At 36.3% G+C, this 20183-nt stretch overlaps 1 protein-coding gene across 1 annotated transcript in view; it reads left to right on the plus strand.

Annotated features, from left to right (window-relative positions):
- The window catches only part of SOX5 (SRY-box transcription factor 5), a 399232-nt gene that overhangs the window by 192682 nt on the left and 186367 nt on the right, over positions 1–20183 (plus strand). The window contains exon 6 of the mRNA XM_027129433.1: positions 3060–3128. Within this exon, the coding sequence (XP_026985234.1) occupies positions 3060–3128 (69 nt within the window). The remainder of the gene's footprint in view (positions 1–3059; positions 3129–20183) is intronic.

Here is a 20183-nt window from a genome sequence, read left to right on the forward strand (position 1 = left end):
TTAGGTTCTTCCAGAAATTCTCCGCTTTATTGGAGCGTTGCCAGGCAATGCTGCCTATACAGCCTGAGAGAAGATCCCTCCTGAGAGCTACCGGTCAGGTTCCTGAAGCCCGTTCTGCTCTCCCAGATCCTCTCCGCCGTGCAGTGCTGGCTCACAGCATCACCACTCTGGTAGTCACTGATCTTTTCATCGGGACACAGGGATATTTCTGAAGGACATTTAGTATTTATTCCTTAAGATTCAGGTTAGGTTTCTCTCACCTTGAGAACTCCTTTTCTGACCCTACTCCAAACACTCCCTAGTCAGTACACTGTGTCCCTACTCTGTGCTCCATTCCACATTCATCTTTTCAACAACTTTCTGTTGAGCACCAATTTGATGCCAGCTTCTGTTTTAGTTAATAGGTTACAGCAAGGAATAAAACAGACCAAAATACCTCATGTATTGAATTCTAGTTGGGAAGAGATAGACAATAAATAAGTAAAATATATGTTGAAAATGAAGCAGAAAAATAGGGATGAGGGTGCCAGGTAGAGAGATAGGCTCTTTTAAAATGACTGCTCAGGGCTTCCCTGGTGGTGCAGTAGTTAAGAATCCGCTTGCCAATGCAGGGGACACGGGTTCGAGCCCTGGTCCAGAAAGATCCCACATGCTGCGGAATAACTAAGCCCGTGTGCCACAACTACTGAAGCCCGCATGCCTAGAGCCCATGCTCTGCGACAAGAGAAGCCACCGCAATGAGAAGCCCACGCACTGCAACAAAGGGTAGCCCCCGCTCGCCACAACTAGAGAAAGCCCATGCGCAGCAATGAAGACCAAACGCAGCCAAAAAAAAAAAAAAAAAAAAGACTGCTCAGGGAAGGCCTCATTGATAGGGTAACAGCTGAGCAGAGACTTGTAGGAGGTGAGGGAGTGACCAATGCAGTTATCTAGGAAAAGAGTGTTCCAGATGGAGGGGAAAGCAAGTGCAAAGGCCCAGAGGCAGGAGTACCCTCGGGAAATAGGAGTACCCTTGGTGTGTTCAACAGACAGGAAAGCGGAGTGGCAAAGGGAAGAGAGAGAGAGGACGTCAGAGAGATAGCAGGAGGCCAGCTCATACAGGGCCTTGCAGGCATCTTATGGAAACTGGCTTTTACTCTGAGCGAGACAGAGGGTTTTGAAAAGAGGAATAACACAACACAACTTATATTTTAAAAGGATCTCTCTTGGTGCTGGTTTATAGTAGGCTGCAGGGAGCGAGGGCAGAGGCAGAAAGAGAAGATAGGACGCTATCACAGCAATCCAGGCAAGAGGCAGCAGTGACTTAGAACAGGAGGAAGTGTGGAGGGCTATGAGGTGGTTAGTTTCTTAATAAAATCTTAAGGCACTTATAAAAAGATTTAAATATCAGCTGAAATATTGATATGTGGGAGGAAAGAACTGGACTTAAGGAAGAGAGTGGTATTTCGTTTTCTACCTTTTCCTTTCCGACTTTTCTTCAAAGAGAGAAAAAGGAATTTCTTTAGGCTGTATTCCTAAGATAAAACAAAAGCATTAAAATAATTATAATTTTACCAGCGTACATAGGGGAAATAAAAAGTTCATTGTGCAGCCATGTAGATCCAACCTCATCATATAGGTTCTTTACTTTCATTCATAGTAATGGACTCTGCATAAATTTTTTCCTGAATTTTTTGCTTTCTGATACAGAGGTTAAGGGACATACTTTCCTAATGAAAACGATAGTGACCATAGCATTGAGAATAAGAATTAGAGCGTATTTGTAAGGCAGCTATAAGTTTCATGAGAAGTTACATTCTTGTGAGAAGGTTTCCTGCCCTATCTCATGAAGTGTTTAGAATTTTCTTCTTGTCTCTTCACTCATGCCCTCTTCATCAAGTGTTCACTCTGTACTCTTTTTGCATCAGGCTTTGCGTGAATGGTGAGAGCAAAATCTATGTGACCCCTAACTTCACCGTATTTATGAATTTCTACCAAGGAGACAGAAACCTGTTAATTAAAGCAAAAACAAAAATAAATATAACATCATAGCGTGTGGTATAGTATCAAGTAGGTAGAGGATGTTATGAGAGCGAAAAACAGGGGGCAGTTGTGCTCGTCTGGCTTAACACTTAGGATGAACACACTGAGGGCTAATTCCTGAGTTTAGTTTTGAATCTGTTGAATTTGTAGTGCCTTTGAGAATGTTGTTGATTAACAAAGCTTAAAGCAAAGCTTAAAGCAAAGATCCAGGCTAGAGAAACAAATTTGTAATCACTTGGCATACATGTGGATGTAGGTATAGAGGGAAAGGAATAGAGTCTAAAATGAGCCTACAACATTGTGTGACGGGAGAGAGCCATTGACAGTAACTGAGAAGAATCAGACTCAGAGGTAGGAGCAAAACAGGGAAAATGTGATGTCATAGAAGCCAAGGGAGAAAGTTCAGGATCAAGGGAGAGCGTTTGAGTATTGAATTCTGATGAAAAGTCAAGCAGTGAGGACGAGAAAACACTTCAGAATTTAAAAAATTGGAAGTGACTGGTGACTTTATTAAGAATCCTGTTAGTAGAGACCAGAATTGAATGTGTTGAGGACTCGGCAGTCAGTTTGTGAGAGGCAGAAATGACAGTGTTTACCAAGACACAAAAGCATACCAGAACCTCACTAAGGAATAGAGCATCTTACAGTACCTTGTCCTGCTCTGAACTCTTTGGCACACACCCTCCTGTTTGTGAAATATTCTCTTTCTTTTCCAAGGGCTGAAAACGTCAGAGGTAGTACCTCCTTAACATACCGCCAGGAAGAGGGATTTTGGAAACTCCAGCATTTCACACTGGATTGGACCACTGTGGTTGTGTCTTAAGCTTCGTTTTCCAAAAGAAGCATAACTGTTCCTAAGTCTAAATATCTTGTCTGATCCTACTTAAGGATGAATTGCTGGTCCTGTAGGGGCGCAGGCACATCTATCTTCATAAGCTTAATCAGTGTCACATCAAACTTTGAGACACAGAACATTGGTAATTTCCCCCTGGGACTGTAATATACTCTTAAATTTTTCATGTGCCATTTCTCCGCAGATTGCAAGACAACAGCAGCAGCTTCTGCAGCAACAACACAAAATCAATTTGCTTCAGCAACAGATCCAGGTCAGAAATCATAATTTCATATGGACTTCCAATTAAGAAATAGATTTTGTTTTTCATTTTCAGGTGACCTGACTGAAATGAGCTCCAAAATAAAAGTTATTTTCAGCCTGATCATGACGTGTCACCCACGTGCCATGAGAATCTTGCACACGGTGGCTCTGTCACAGGCCCGACTGTGTCGCGATGTTTTAGGGGAGGCAAGCTGATGGTAATTTTTATCCTACACGGAAAGGAAATTATTGTAGAGAAAGGTTTCATTTTCTCTATTCTTTAATGTTTAATATGTGCCTGGAAATGTTCTTAATGGGGTAGGTGCAGGGGAACCAAAGCAGAAAGGTTTTCAGTTAGACGTTGGTGGCAGGGAGAACTTTTTACAGTAGGCTCGAGAGCCACGTGTGATCAAGGTGGAAGTGAGGGAGGGTAACGATTTGGTGTTCAAGTCGAATTTCACCCTTCATACTGCGTGGAGAAACGAAGACTGAGGGCTCTATAACCTCCATATTTTTCTTCTGTGGAAATTTGCAATGATGAGAAGCAAAGCTGCCAGGGATAGCCTGTCTCTACCACTTGCTTGTGGCATGCGTTTTGCCAAAATTTGTTTCCCTTTCTGAAAATTCCCTTTCTGAAAGCACTCATTTCGTAGAGTATTTAGGAGGATTTAATAAAATCATGGATGGAGAGCTTTAGCGTAGTGTCAAGGCACATAGTAAGTACTCAATACATACTTGCTATGACTAGCAAGAAGAGGACACTAGTTCATGGAGCAATGACTCCAACCTTACGGGACATCATCCATCGGAAATCAACTGTTAGATTTGCAGTCAGCTTATCTGGGGAGAAATTCATCATTCTCTTGAAGCTGTATCTTGAGAATCCAATATATTTTCTTAAGTGTAAATATAAATGACAGAAGCAAACATGTCAAAATTATTTCATCCACATGTTTATCATGTTTAGACTTATTTGCCAAAAAAGTTTATCCCATTTTATCTAACTGGGTCAGCTACACTTAATTTCTTTACTGTGGGTTATATAGCCCAGTCAAGGTTTACTCATTCTTATTCTACCTGAGATTTTAATGAGCACAGTTTCAGTGAGACAGAGAAACATCAGTGAAATGTTCCAACCAAGACTCCGTGCCTTCCTTAATTACGAACAGCATATTTCTAATGTGATATTATCTGTCTGTCCATATCTGGAGTGTGGTTATTCATTCAATGGTTTAAAACTGTTTTTCGGGTTTCATGTTTAGCCTAAGCATGCTGCCTTTGAATGTAATTTTAGTTGATGGTACGAGGTTATCTACACTTAAAATGTTTTTGATTATTGAAAACCAAAGATAATAGAATTATTATGGCAATTTCTCATTATAAATCAGATACAATTCCATAGTGAGTGGTGTGGTCCTTTGCAAGTCACTTCGTTTCACTGTGATTTGATGAGGGTACCAATGGTTTTAAGTGTTTATAATTTTTATGAGATTGAGATAGTCTTTTGTTAAATAGAATTGCAAAAATGTATGTAAACCCGTATTATAAATATGTAGAAGGCTCAATCAGCTGTGTTTTCTGACCATATAAATTGTGCAACACCTTCAGTACTTACTTGTTTTGCAATTATTCCACAGTTATGACCACTGCGTTCATAATGTGGATTTAAAGCTCTGTCATAATAACAAAATGTTGAAATTGGAGGATTTCTTGCTCCAGAGCATGGAGCGTTGTACTTTATAAGGCAGAGCATTTTTTAAATGAAGTACCTTAAACTATTCTAGAAATGACATGACTATAGAAACTGTATTCCAGCGAGCTGGAGCCAAGTTTAATAACTTGCCCAAGATCACATGACTAGTTACAGGTAGAACCAGGATCAGAAGCAAAGTTTTCTGACTGTTAGTTGAAATTTTGCTGAGTATGAGAATTTTAAAAGCTTAGAATTTCTATTTGATCAAAATGTTATGCTGCTGGCCTCCACTAGTTCACGGGGTAGACCAAAAAAAATCCAGTAGTCCCTAAAGGAAATAATGTCACACTGACAGTAATTTGGGGGAAACATTAAAAGATGCTGAGATACTATATCTGTGTATTTGTCCTCTTTTCTAGTGTTAGTACATATAAATGATAACGACGGAGTCAAAACCCATCACGCTATTATTTTTAAAAAAAAGCCTGGGAATGTTTCAGGCAAAAAATAAATACCGAGCAAGAGTGACAGTCTGAAAGGAATTAATTTTCACAGCTTCTAGTATATTCATTAACTGAAATCATAGTTCTAAAGTATATTTTATAAATTGTTAATTTGGAGCTGTCTAACAAACACTTAATAGTTACGAAAATCACAATATATTTAAATTAGTCTATTGAGAGATATGGGAAGCACTGATGTAGGGACATATGTAGAAACAGAAGATTAAAAACATAGAAGAGATCCTTTTTGGTCCCCACATAAATCTTTAACCATATTTCCTTTATAGAATTTTTTCTCTCCCTTTTCTTCTTTCTACTTCCTCCTTTTCTTTGTCAGCATAGGACAAGGAGGGAGAAGATTAAAAATCAAATCTGCTATAGTAGAAGGCAAATTAAATGTATAACAAATATTATGAAATGAATTTTTGTCAATATGTAATCAGTGCTCACATAAGAATTTACCATAGATTAAATTTTCTTTGATATCTGAAAATATATAGTGTATTTTAAATTTGATCTACTTTTTTTCTTTCTTAAATATGGAGCCTTAAGACCTTGTAGAAAAAAACATACCACTTACGTTATTCATCCTGATTGCATTTTTTAGATGTTTTGTGCCATTGTTCCTTTGGACCTTAGAAAACAATGCATTCTAGTTCCTCTCTTGATATAATAGTGGACTGCAGTGTTACTAGTCCACAGTTAGGGCTACATTTAAAATTTTTCTTTCAGCTATAAATACACAAGACGTTAACTTGGTTCAGATATTGGGAGTTATGCAATACGTTAGATGGTCTAAGCAGATCTGTGAGATGGATTAGATTGATAGGTAAGAGAGCAGAACGAATTTTCACACTTGATAGCTGTGTTAAATGACAGGAGGGTGATGTCCCCTAACATTTTCCTCATTCTTTCCTCTCTTTAAAGGAGAGGTTAATTTAGTCATCTTTATTCCATTCGAAGTATATTTCATTCAAGTTTAAAAACATATGAACAAGTTTATACGTGTGTGTATGAACAGACATTCACATATTCTAATGACCCAGGTTATTTAAAATTTCTCTTGACCTGTTAATTCTATTTTCTTTCAACTCCAGATGAAAAGAACGGTGGTAAGTTTTACTCTGCAGTTATTTGTCGAAAGAGAAAAAAGCCATAGGAATTGGCAAATTAGCCAGTTTATTTAATCACTTAGGGTCAATTCTTTATGAACTGTTCTTATCTCTTTAAAAAGCAACCTTGGCTCTAAAATTGCATGATTCTAATTGGGTTGAAACCTCAATCTACATTATTTCTTTATAAAGACTTCATAGAGTTATAGCCTTCTTCCAAGTTTATTCACATAACTCATGAGGATTAAAAGAAGAATTAAGAGAATTTTCTGTCATTCTTTACAAGATCATAAATCAGTTCATTCTACAAATAAAATCATGCATAATATCAGAAACATCCCATCTTCCCTCAAGAATTTGTCTCTTTCTTTATGAGACCCTTAATTTTAGGAACACTAAGAAGGTTTAGTCTTCCTTTTCTACTATTCAGCAATATTTTTCTTTAATGATTTTGTTTATTGTCCTTAAAAAAAAGAACATCTTTGCACTTTTACTTACTGTATCTAGTTAACTTTTAATTCACATTAATACGTAAGATGAAATTTGTAAATATTTCAGAGAAAAATACCCTTCTAGATTTTTTGAGGGTAATCTTTTTTTTTCTTTTACTCTATTGCTTGTGCTATAGGGCCCATCTTCAGCAGTTTTATTTCCTGACTTTTTTATAATAAGTCAGCCTATTTCTAATACTGTTAGATGGTTTATGTTTCCAGTAACAATCCTAGATGAGTGGTTCATCTTGACCTGATTCACTGTTACCAGAACCCTTTAAAGTAAATGAATGAGTGACCTCTATTCAGCGTCCATCATGGCAACAAACTGAATGTTCCTGAAGACTCAAGTTCTCTTTTTGTCTTGAAGCTTTGTATAGGACACGGTTTCTGTAGCTTTGGGTGTGTGTTTGGGGGGGCCAGGGGAAGCATGTCCTAGTTTTAAATTTCTTACCCTTTTTCAATAATACTTAATGGAATTTAAAGTTCTTATTAGCATCTTAGAGGGTCAATCCAACAACATGCTCTAATATGAAATTGACTTAAATATTTTTAAGGGCGAATTTAAAGATATTGTACTTCTTTTCAAATGCATAATTTCATGATTCCCATACTGGAAGCTCAGTGTTTAAACTGTCATAAGAGATGCTACATATTTGTTGCATCCCCTCTTCTGATAAACTTTTCCAACTATTGTTCATTGTGTTCTCTTGGGGGCAAAGAATTGGTATTTAATAAGCCCCCGTCATTGTTTCTGATTCATAAGGTAAGCACATGCAGGACTAATAGTAGCTTTGGGTCACTGATTCTGTCTGGAGCTAAGGATTGAGCAAAGGACAAATCTCTGTTCCTTTGTATTCTTAGTTGTGCAGTGTATATTCCGTAGTATGTAGGAGAGAGCTTGATTCTTTAGGTGTTACAGGATTATATTTAACTGTATGAAACTTAAGTGTATTCAATGGTTAAACAAAAAGATAGAGAGCAGGTTCTATGGATTTAGACATACTCATGTTCAGTTTCTGCATCTTTGTACCTCATCTGCTATGTGAATTTGAGAAAATTGCTCAGTCCTTCTGAGTTTCATTATTCCCATCTATTAAATGGGAATTATAGTACCTAAGTCACACCTGGTTAGTCTGAGGATTAAATGGCATCATCCCTGGCATGTAATGAGCACACAATGGTAAAAGTTTTTGCCTAAGTCATTTGAAAAGCTTTTTTCTGTTTTTCTGATGATGGACAATTTAATGAATATTTCCATAGAGGAGAATTTCTAGGAAAAAAATATATAACATACATGGCAGTAGCCACTGAAAAGTGTAAGTTCACTCTTCCAAATTTATATGATTTTAGAACTACGGCAGATTTTTAGAAAGCCTTTATTTAGACCTATCTCTCATTTTGACATTTGTAAAGTGAAACCAAGTAAGGTTAGAAGATTTTCCCAAGGTCACATAAGTTGTTGCTTGTGGAACCATGGCTGGATTCCAAGTTCCCCAAGTCTTGGTCATTTTTATTTCACCAATATTCTGCCATTTAAGGCTTCATGGCCAAAGTTTTAAAATGAGTTTTCTTTCCCTGGGAACTTATTCCTACGAAGTAAAAATACATCTTGACTTATATACAGTTGAATGATTACGTTGCAGTCATGGGCTCAACCAATTTGTGATAAAGGTTTCATTTTATTGGAGCCAAAGTTCTCTGAGCTCATTAAGAGTTTTGGTAATTCTTGATAAATTATTATGCAGAAGGAAATCCATTGAAATATTGCATTGGAAACATAATAGCGTTAAAGGTGAAATAATAGTACCTGACTGACCTGCTGATTTATGATTTCTTTCTCTGAATGTGGTAAGTCGGAAGCATTTTACCCCCCTCAACAAGACCCCACACATATACATGAGCACAAAGAGATTGCAAAGTAACCTTGTCTCTTTAGGAAACTGGAAATGCCAAGAATAAACACCATATAATTAAGGTAGCATTTCAACCTAAGAAGGAAATGCATTAACTCCTTGAGCTCCGACTAATGTTTTTCTGTATGAAATACAATATACCACCACTGGGAGGATATAGTTCTTGACATTCAGATAGATTATTAGAGGAGAAAATATGGAGATACAAAGTACCAGCTTTCGAAATGACTTTCCTCTCTTCCTGTACTTTCTGGAAGGAGAACTTCCTGTTGAGAAGATGGGTGTCCTCTCCTAAAAGAGCAGTGGTGATAACTGCAGGTCTGTCCTTTTACTCAGAGGGAGCCACTTTAAAATCCTTTAAGCATTGTTTTTTTTTTACGTACGTCTCCTGGTGATTACCTAATGATAGAATTTCAGTCATTCATATGATTTCTCTGTCTGGACAAACCTGCTTTTGTAGATAGAGATACAGATAGATTGATATGCATATACATTTTTAAATTTGTATTGATATAACACATACCTGATGGCTAAAAGAGTACAAGAGAATAATGAAAGCAACCATCCGAGCCCAGTCCTCTGTACTGTGCCCAATCTTTTCACTCAGAAAAGACTTCCTTAAAATCTGTTTTTCTTTAATAGCCTTCTAGTATTTATTATACTTCTGTATATCAAATATTATTATAGTGCCGTTTCTGACTTATCAACTTTAAATATCATTAACTTGGAAACTGGAAACTTAGTTCTGGTATTGCCAGTCCAGCACCCTCCCCTATACCCCTCCCTCACCTGTAATATAATGACATAAGTCATTTAAGTCCTTCCAATAGATATTCTTAAACTTTAAATAGTTAACTTACATCTCTTTTCTCAATCAACTATAAATAGTGTCTCTTAACACTTGCCTTGTCGGATGAGGATGACATCTCTCTTCTGTCACACACAGCTGCCAATTTCTGTTATCTGTGTGTTTACTCTAAATATATATAATACATGTGTGTATATATGTATGTGTATATATACACACATAGCTGTTGTGCTTTACCTGTTGGTTAATCCTGAAAATCAATAGATGATTTTTAGGTTACAATATGTCTATATATTTTTCCTGCATAGTCTAAATAAGGTGCTCCGTATTTCATTTCTGTGTGGGTTTGAGCTTTCCAACTGACTTTTCATTAGTCTTTCTTCCTCATATTAGTTGCCTTATTATCTCCGTAAATTCTCAAGAATAAACCAGGTCTCCACAGTCCGACCTTCCTTGACACCTTCTCCCTAGTCCTCTGTTCTTCTGCTTTCATTTGGTTTAGTTAGTCCTGCCGACATTCTAGGATGTCCCTTTATGGTTCTCCAGGGTCGAGAGAATCACTAGGTCCTATATTATCCTCCTTGCTTTATCTCCTTGTTTTGCTCCAGAATCACATCAAGAAACTTCCTAGAAAAAAAAGGAGGGGCTCCTTTTTACCCCTCTGCTTGATTGATAATTTGGCTGCAAATAAAATTGTAAGTTGGAAGTCATTTCCCTTCTATTTCAAATCCATCGATTCATCATCTTCTCGCATCTGTGAGAAATATGATATTGATCTGATGTTTTTGTTGGTGTGACCAATATTTTTGCTTTCTGAAGGCTTTTAGTATCTTCTGTTTACTGCGGCATTTCACAATAAATGAAAAGTATCAGCATATATTCTGATATTTTTCATTTATTATTTTGTAAGCACCATGAATCTTTTGTTCTAAAGTTAATGTTCTTTTGCTCTGGAAAATTATCTTGTCTTTTTTTTCTTGACCATTTTATCCTTTATTTTACAGTTCTTTCTGGATCTCCTATTAGGCAGACATTGTATTTTCTGGGTTAGTAACTATGTTTCCTAATGTTCATATTTTTTGTTTCTGTTTCTTGGTTCTTATTTTTAGGGGATTGCCTAAACTTTTATCTCCTAAATTTTTTAATTGGATCTTTGAGAAATTACCTTTTTAATTTCCATGAGCAACTTCTTTTCTCTAATTCTTTTTTCAGGTTATCCTATTGTTTAATGGATCATTTCTCCTTGAATATCTCAGGGTATACATGTTTGAGGGTGTTACCAAAAAAATTAAATTCTCACTTCCTTAAATTATCTTTTCTCTCATTTTCACCTCCTTGTTTATCTTGATGTTACTCTTTCAGCTTGAAGTTCTACTGGAATTAGAAAATGATTGGTTACCCATCCGGATTTAAGAATGAGATAAGCACAAGTAGACTGGGAGCTCTGACTATGAATCAGACTTATCAACAGGTGGGCACTGCTTTAGCGAGAACAGGAAGCTGGCCATACATAACATGAATCCTGTATATGGGTACAGAAAGGTCTTTGTTCTGGGATTCCAATGATCATGCGCTAGCTATCGTAAGTTTCCTTAGACTATTCAGTTTCTGTTGAAGTGGGTGTGATGTAGCTGGGGGAGAGGACGAGAGCCACTTTCAAATAATACTACTGTTTTCAACCCAGGTCTTAAACTCCTGTTCTCTCTCATATCTAGTATTTCAAGTCCTAAGACTTTCTGGTGATTCTGAGTAAAAATTAAGCCCTGTTTTCACTTAACCCCCTGCGTGTATACTCTAGTCTGTTTCACCCACTTTCATCAGCTAACACTCTACAATTGCTTTTCATCTTCCAGAACTTTGGTCATATTTCTTGCCTGTGCATGCCTTTTATTCTTAATTATCTTATGTGACATAGGCTTATAAATTATTTGTTTTTATTGTTTTAATGATGTCTCCAGAAAGAACTGAGATATATGCACATGGTCAGTCTATCTTGGAAATGTAAATCAGAACATCATTTAAAAAAAATTCTTTCTTTTTAGATAGGAGACAATATTCAGAACAGTAAACAGCATCTGGGAACAAAGGAGTCCTCGTAAAGATGATGAAAGGTGAAGGTGAAGCTCGAGGCTCCAAAACCAAAATATGCAGTTCTAAGATCTGTATAACATAGAATATATTTTTTAGTTTCTCTGGTGGGAAAATAGTGGGGACAAGGGACATAGATATGGAGAATTTCACCATCGTTTTCCCCTTTTTGTTAAATTTGTTAAACGGTATGAGTTTATATATAATTTTAGACAATGACCTTGATATTTTAAACTTTTTAGTATCATTATTGAGACCCTCGTTGAAATAACAGCTATAGTTGATGATTCTGTTGAAGTGACACTGACTACAGTTTTTGGAAGCTGTAATCCTGGTTCTGTAATTCATTCATCCTGACTTGGGCTCCTCAGTAAAGACATAAACAATGCATTTCAAGGAAGGAGGTCATTTCCTTTTCCTCATTTTTTTATGTGGAATCTCAATCTTTCATGTTGTTTTCCTTTTTCTGTCATCCAGTTTCTGTGCCATTTCTGTGTTTTTTCTTTCTCCAATCTTTGCAGTATGATTTTTGAAGTGAACCCTGGTTTCATTTAATCCAGTGTGGTCATTATGGAATCACCGAGACTGGCCCGGAAAGCAGACCGAGAGCAGCATTTCCCATGACTTTGCCACCTTTACCAAACATCATTACCTGTGGAAAAAGCTGAACGTTGTTCTTCACTGAGGCTCTACAGTTCATGTCTTACCAGTTAACAAAGCAGAATCCATCAGTGCTTAGATGAAACCTGGGAATGTAATTATCAAATAGTGGGAAACAAAACAAAGCAAGTTATCAATAACAGGTTTGGAGAATATAGGTCAAAAGTCAATATGTTGGCCTAAATGAACTTCTGTTATTTCACCTTAATTTATACAGTTAGTGTGGTAAATAAATGTGGTAGCAGGAAGTGCTCACAGAGTCTTTAGAAAGAATTTCTATCTCCTATCTTTGAAGAGAGTTGACAAATAGGTAGAAAATTAGATGCCAGTGAAATTAACAGTGTTAACATAAAATGAATTAATTCTACGAAGAGTAATTATATCATGAGTCAAGACATACATTCCAGACGTCCCTAGCACATGGCAAATTTCCTTCGAAGAGCTCTCTAGCCAGAGTACTAATTTCTACTTAAGAGTTGGTAAATTTTTATGTAATTTACAGGCAGCGAGAAACTGATTGACTTTTTACTCTGTGTGTGCGTGTTTATTTGGCTCTTTTCTTCAGAAAAGAAAGATTAACAGTTAAAAAAAATGAGAAAGGAGAGGTAAATAGAACACAAGATACCTTTATGATACCAGAATGGTCCCCAGTTTTCCCTTGAAGGAGAAACAAAAGGAAAACTGAAGATGTTTCTTTTTCAGTGAATATTCTAGAAGTGCTTAATTCTCAGTCTTTATTATACTGGAGCTCACAGCAGCATTCAATAAAGTTGACCACTCCCACTTTCTTGTAACACTCTTTGGTTGGCCTCCAAAAGACCACAGTCTGCTTTTCTTTCCCATTCTCAGTCTCATTTGGTAGGTTCTTTCCTGTCCTTAAAAAGCTAACTTGCGTTTATTTTCCATCCTCTGACTTCTTTATCTCCACTTATTTCCTAAATGATCCCATCTAAAGTCTTTGTATACCATCCTATGGATAATACTCCAGAATTTATCTTGAGAGCCTCTGTCTCTCACCTGGACCTCAAAGTCTAATACCCAGCTGTCTACTCAGCCTGTTTAAATGCATAACTAATATGCACCTCAAATTTCACATTTTCCAAACAGAACCTGTGATCATCTCCCCCAAACTCATTCTTTCCTGATTTATCCATCTGTGAATATGATACCACTTGCCTAGTTACTGTTGCCAAAGACCTAGGAGCTGTCTTTGTATCCTCTCACTCTCTTATGTCTCACAACTAATCCATCGGAATTGGCTTTTATCCTCAAAGTCTATCAGTTGAGCAACTTCTTCCATGATCACTCTAGTCTATGTCACCATCACTTCTCACCTAGCCTGCTGTTGTAGGCTCCCTAACCAAAGGGGTCATCCTACTTCCTCTGTTGACCTGCTAACTAGGTTTTTCACGTAGCTGCTAGAGTAATCTTTTAAATTTAATTGTGCTGTAACCATACTCAAAATCATGTCATTTAAAATGAATTCACTCTTCTTACCTTAGTCTGTTGGGCTATACTTGATTGCACCAACCTCTAACTTCCTCCCTCATTCCTTCCACGCTAGAAACCCATCTTTTCTGGTTGCCAAGAATATGCCGACACTGTTCTAGCATCAGAGCACTTGTACTTGTCATTCTTGTGGCCTGGAATGCTTTCTTCACCTCCTCCCATACCTCAGAGCCTCACTTCAGCCAGCCATCTCTTCCAGTGCCGTCCTCCTCGGGGAGGCCGTCTCTGAGAGCTGGAGGCGCTCCTGCCTCCTCCAGCTGCCTCTGAGCTCTTTTCCTGCAGACTTGTCTTACAGCACTCTCACCCCTTGTATTTATTTAGTTCTTGCTGTACCCTTGCGACCACAAATGCACACCTAGCAACAAGTCTATGGGGGTCAAGGATTTTATCTGTCTTGATCACTGCTGTATCCAAAGAACCTGTAAATCTTCTTGACATATGATGAGAACTCAGAAATATTTACTCAATGTATGACTGTATGAATGAATGAGGGCGCATTATCCAGTGTGTAGTGGATGTAAAAATAAGTAAGACAGTAATTTTCTCAAGAGATTAAAATAGATGCTATGGGAGCCATCGAAAATAGACAACCAACATTCCCTAGTGCTGTATGTGATTTGTAAAATCATTTTGTACCTTGTACTATACTAGTAAGAAGAAGCAGCCCATTGCTTATTAAGTGGTTGGTACTTTGTAGAAGTCATTTCTTATGATTATCACAAGAATTCAGATAGGTTATGGCATTTTCTCAATCTTGTAGGGAGTAAAAATGAGGATGTGTGTGTGTGTGAGAGAGAGAGAGAGAGAGAGAGAGAGAGAGAGAGAGAGATTCTGAGATCCTGACAGTTGACTACTATGTAGACTAAAAGGTGCCTTCTTCCTCTCTCTCTCCTTATTAGAGTAGCAATGAGTGATTTAATTCAGATAATCCCTAGAAAATAAAAGTAATTGATCTTATCAAACTGAGCTAAACCTGTTAAACTAGCAAATGTGGCAGGATTTTTTTTTAAGTAATTTAGTTTTGCCTTCTACAGTAAGCCAGGTAAGAGGGTGCCCTTTATAAATGGAGGAAATAAATATTTATAAATGGAGGAAAGATATGTTTCACATAAGCAAATATTACATATAACCAAATCTTCACTTATGAATGCCAAATAAGATAGGGTGCCATATTTATAAAATATAAATATCTTTTTTTTTTAATTTATTTTTAAATTTATTTATTTATTTATGACTGTGTTGGGTCTTCGTTTCTGTACAAGGGCTTTCTCTAGTTGTGGCAAGCGGGGGCCACTCTTCATCGCGGTGCGCGGGCCTCTCACTATCGCTGCCTCTCTTGTTCTCTGCGGAGCACAGGCTCCAGATGTGCAGGCTCAGTAATTATGGCTCACGGGCCCAGTTCCTCCGTGGCATGTGGGATCTTCCCAGACCAGGGCTCGAACCCGTGTCCCCTGCATTGGCAGGCAGATTCCCAACCACTGCGCCACCAGGGAAGCCCCAAGATAAATATCTTCTAAAACTATTTTATGTTGACGATTATGTTAGACCTAAAAAGGAAATTAGAAGTGATCTAATGAACTTTCATAGCATACACATATGTTTAACTATAAAAGAGGTAAACTAATGAGCTAATTTTGATATCATACCCATATATTTAATTTGAGATTTCTATTAATATATCTATATATACACACAGGTGTCTGTACATACATTTTTTGAATCATTATCTTCCCTTCATTTCTTCCATTTAGTGCCAAAATAGGTATTAAATTTTTTTCTCCTCCCATAACCACCATCTAATTCTGAATACCTTTTTAACTCTCTTTCTCTCTCTCTATTCCTTTTCACAACTTTGCCAATACCTGTATCCATACCTGATGCTTGACCATCTGACATAGCCACTAGTTATTTCCTTTACTATTTTTATTTTATTTTCTCTCCCCCAAAGTTCCTTTCTCTGGCTAACTTTTCTCCTGTTTCTTCTCATTATTGAATTGGATTTTGTGTTTCCATTGAATAAAAATTTGTTCACAGATAAACCAAGTGAGTCTAAAAGAGTGTTTTGTTTTAATTTTTGAAGTAAATTATTTGATTTACTACAGGGTGATTCAAGAGGGAGAGAGCACAAGAAAACATGTAAACAGGCTCAAACAGAGGTTCCACAGGGTGTTAGTATAATATATTATTTCAGTCTTTTCATGATAGAGGGTGTGTTGTCATGAGCACCCATGTCAAGCAGCCAGAAAAAGAGGAGGAATGGCTGCCTTAAAGTAAATCAAGAGATAACAATAAAATTTTTCTGTTGCCTGGTGGAGGTGTTTAGGATGTGTTTTCTTTATATCTTCATCCACCCTAATTGAGAATGCTTTAAAATTGAATGACTAGCAGTCAAAACGTGTTTGCTTCAAGCTGAGAAGAAAAATGCTGGTGTCTCCGCTTCCAAACTGATTGCGCTTTGTACACAACTGACAGCTACAGTCACTTTGAGTGACTGATAAGTGGGAAGCTTTGCCACTTATCAAGGAATGCAGGCTGAAAAGAAAAGGCTGGAGTCGTTTAGATGCTTTGGCGTGTTCAAAATAACATCTTACATCAGTCAGACTCAGAAGCACTAAAAGACATTTAAAGTGAAGTAATGTATATAGAAATGTGGTATATGAGTATATGTGTATGGAGAGAGACAAAAATGATTCAACAAGCAAATAGCTGCAAAGAGGTGAAAGAGAAAGCACTGTAGTTAGGGGTCAATATTTGTGAAGTCAATCAATGGTTAAATAATTTACACACATTTGGTAAAAATTTACCCTTAGTTTGAAACAAACAAATTTAAAAGTACCTAACTATAGGTCTCCACCATTATTTACATAAGCAACTAGCTTTTGACCAATTGGATGCCTTGAAGCACCTGAATAATAAAAATGTCATCCACTTATATAGATAGTAAGTTTTACCCTGAGGAAGAATCCCAATTCTCATTCCCCCTCTTCTCTTCTTGTGTAAGTAATTTTTTAAATATACATTTTAAATGTTCTGTTATATCTAACTTAGCATGATTATATAATAAAATAGAATCAGGGCATGTTCTAATTTTAAACATAATTTTGAGACTATGCTAATGAAAGAATATACAGATGCACTATACTGTAATTTCCACAAATAGGAATTTCTGAAAATGACAATTTTTTATACTCGGTTATTAGGACTATATATACAGTGCATGTATATCCTACTCTAAATTTTCTAGGACATTCATATTTCAAATATTTTCTCTGTCTATTCACATGAGTTATTCATTCTTTTATACTCTTTGGATCCCTAATAAGAGATGCAGTATACCTCAGTGATTTTAACCCTTTTGCTAACACCATTCTGTCTATTTAAATAACTTTGTTTCAGTTTGAAAACCCATAAATACACTAGTTTTTGTCAGGCCATGTGTCCCAATTTTAGGTTTGGGGATAAAGTCACAATAACAATAGCCATGGTTAATTTTTCAAACTTCCTTGCCTTGAGCCTCTGTCTTGGAAGACTAAATTTAATGTATAGTCTTTTGATTATTTAAGGTACAGCCAACTGCATGCTTGAGGGGTATAATTATGAAACCTGCAAATTATTTCACTCTTCTCAATTGCTGTAGGACTGAAGACTACTAACGTTTACATCACTGTAAAAATTTGGGGGTATGTGTGAAGATAATTATTTGAATGAGCAGGAAGAAGAATGTGTTAGGACTTTATGGCCTTCAGACCAGTCTGTGAAATGCTACAAGTCCTTGAAGAGATAAAGGGCTTGCTAAACCCGTTTCAATTCAGCTGACATTCTTTTTCACTGCAAGAATTTCTTGATGAAGAAAGAAATTTGGTGGTTTATATCCTAGTACAAGCTCCTGACCTCACAAACCAACACCTTGAGTAGTACTGAATTAGAACTCTTTGATCAATAAAATATTAATATAGACAAATAGTCTTTAGAGATAACTTAATCCAACTTGTTCTTCTTCAGTAGATGGAGAAAGTATGGTCCAGAAATGGTAAGGGCTGTGCCTAAGTCCCATGTAATTAGGTGTAGACCCTGATCTCTTAGTCCTGATTGATCATATTAAATAACCAAGATCTGAAGCATTGATGAGCACAAAATGAGCAGCAGTCCTGCAGAGCCCATAAAATTGTATTTATTACTTTATCTGGAATTTGAAACAGATATTAAATCTTTTGCTAAAGAAATTTGGAACAACATTTGAATGGTTCCATGAAAATTGTAAATGACTCATCACGCAGGAGAGAACAATTAGAAAATGTTCATCAAATTCTGATTCACTAAAGTTATCAGTATATCATTTTGAGAGGCATACATGCAAAACTTTTTTAACATATATTTCATTGGCTCATGATGGTCTCTATAGTTTTAAAAAATGATCATTTTTACAGTGAGCTAGTGTCTCTCTGCTTGATCCATTTTGGATCAAAATTTATAACATTGTATCTTCAGAGTTCATAAACTAAAGAAAGGAAAAAATGATGTTCTAGTATGAAAATAATGTCTGAATGCTTCTCTAAGAAAAATATTCCTTTGATAAACAGTAGCTGAGGCTCTTTCAAAGTAAAACTGAAATATTTTAAAGGACCTCTTTGATTTCTAGATATGTTTTAAAAACCTACATTAGGGAATGAATATTTTGACACTGGAAAATATTTTCCCATTATCCAATTGATTTTTCTTTTTCTCTCACTGTAAAATGATGCCCGTTCCCCAGCCTCCCCATTTAGGGTATTTGATATACTTCTATCATTTATTGAAAGCTTTATCTTTCAGTCTCCTATAGTTTTAAAAAATCCTCTTTCTTTTTTGTTCTGTAACAACTGGTTCATTCATGTAAGGAAACAGGAAAGAAGATCTTTCTCTAAAATCTTTATCCCTTGAGACATTGAGTGAAGTCTCTTTTGTGATTAAAAAAGGCTACTGCTCTTAAATGTGTTACAAGCATAATCTTGATGTGTACAAATACTTCCATCAACACATCATTACTTTAAGCTGTCTTCTCTTTAACCTGTCTTCTACTACCTTATATCTTTTTTCTTCTTTTCTGTGCTGTCTCTTACCCAATTGCTTTCTCCTCAGTTATTCTCCTGCTTGTGACACAGACTCATTCCTAGACAACAGATCATCTCAGTGAGAATTTAGGAGAAAGAACACAATGCAGAAATAAGTACCCATCAGATGTTATTTTGTAAATACATACTTAAAAAAATTAGTATCCCAGTAGCATGAAAATGCTAATAATTCATATAGTTGTAGGCGAGTTTAGATATCTTGTGAATCTCACTTCTCACAATGGTATCATTATATATTTTATTTCTCTTATGTGGCCACTGTAAGATATAATGTCAATACATGTAAACAAAATCCCACCTTGAGTAATGTAACAATTAGGTTTTCATCCATCTCTGTGCTCATCCATGTCATGACATAATTCAAGTATCTGATGATTTTCTTCTTGCATACAGTCATAATCATAGAAATAACATAAGGGTCTATTGTAGGAAAAAAGTGAACGATGAAGCCAATCAATGGACATTCTTTGGTTATTGCTAAATTAAAGGAAATCATGATCACAGTGTTTATAAAATGTATTAATGAAGTTCTCAAATGTATGCATGCTATTCCTTTACCCACTTTGTAAGGATTATTAATTATTAATGGCTTCTTATGCTAAGATATGATAGTATTTTCATTGCGCCTTCTTTATCTGACTAAATCCTCAGAACTTTATGTTTTATTTAGGATGAGAGAGAGGTGCTCTTCTGTAAACTTTTTTAGTACCATATTCAGAGCCACATGGAATTAACCTCCTTTAGCCCATCTCCTCCATATATCTTTATTTAATGGCATTTTTTTGCATCCTTCTTTTACTTTTTCATTTTTTTTATCATTTGATTGATTTTCTTCATTTTGAGACTTGATCAGGGGAAACAGAACAGAAATATGGAAAAAAAATCCTCAAATTAACCCTAAGTTTGATGTTTTATGAGGTTTTTGATACAGACTAATATGCAATGGCATAATACCTGAGAAATGGAGACAGGAAGACTTAGAAAATTCAAAATTATCTGAGTTTTCACAGGAAAACATGAAAGGATTAAATGTTGTTTCTGAAAACATTATATTTTGCAACCATCCCAGTTCAATTTAGATCAACCTTCTGTCATATAATTCTGACAAGTCCCTGAAATTATGGACCCTAAGACATTGAACCTGCTTGTCCAATCTCTTCTTCTGGTTATAAAG

This window comes from Aethalodelphis obliquidens, unplaced genomic scaffold, assembly GCF_003676395.1.
Source record: "Aethalodelphis obliquidens isolate GAN/ISIS:26980383/991018 unplaced genomic scaffold, ASM367639v1 scaffold36, whole genome shotgun sequence".
Lineage (NCBI taxonomy): Eukaryota > Metazoa > Chordata > Mammalia > Artiodactyla > Delphinidae > Aethalodelphis > Aethalodelphis obliquidens.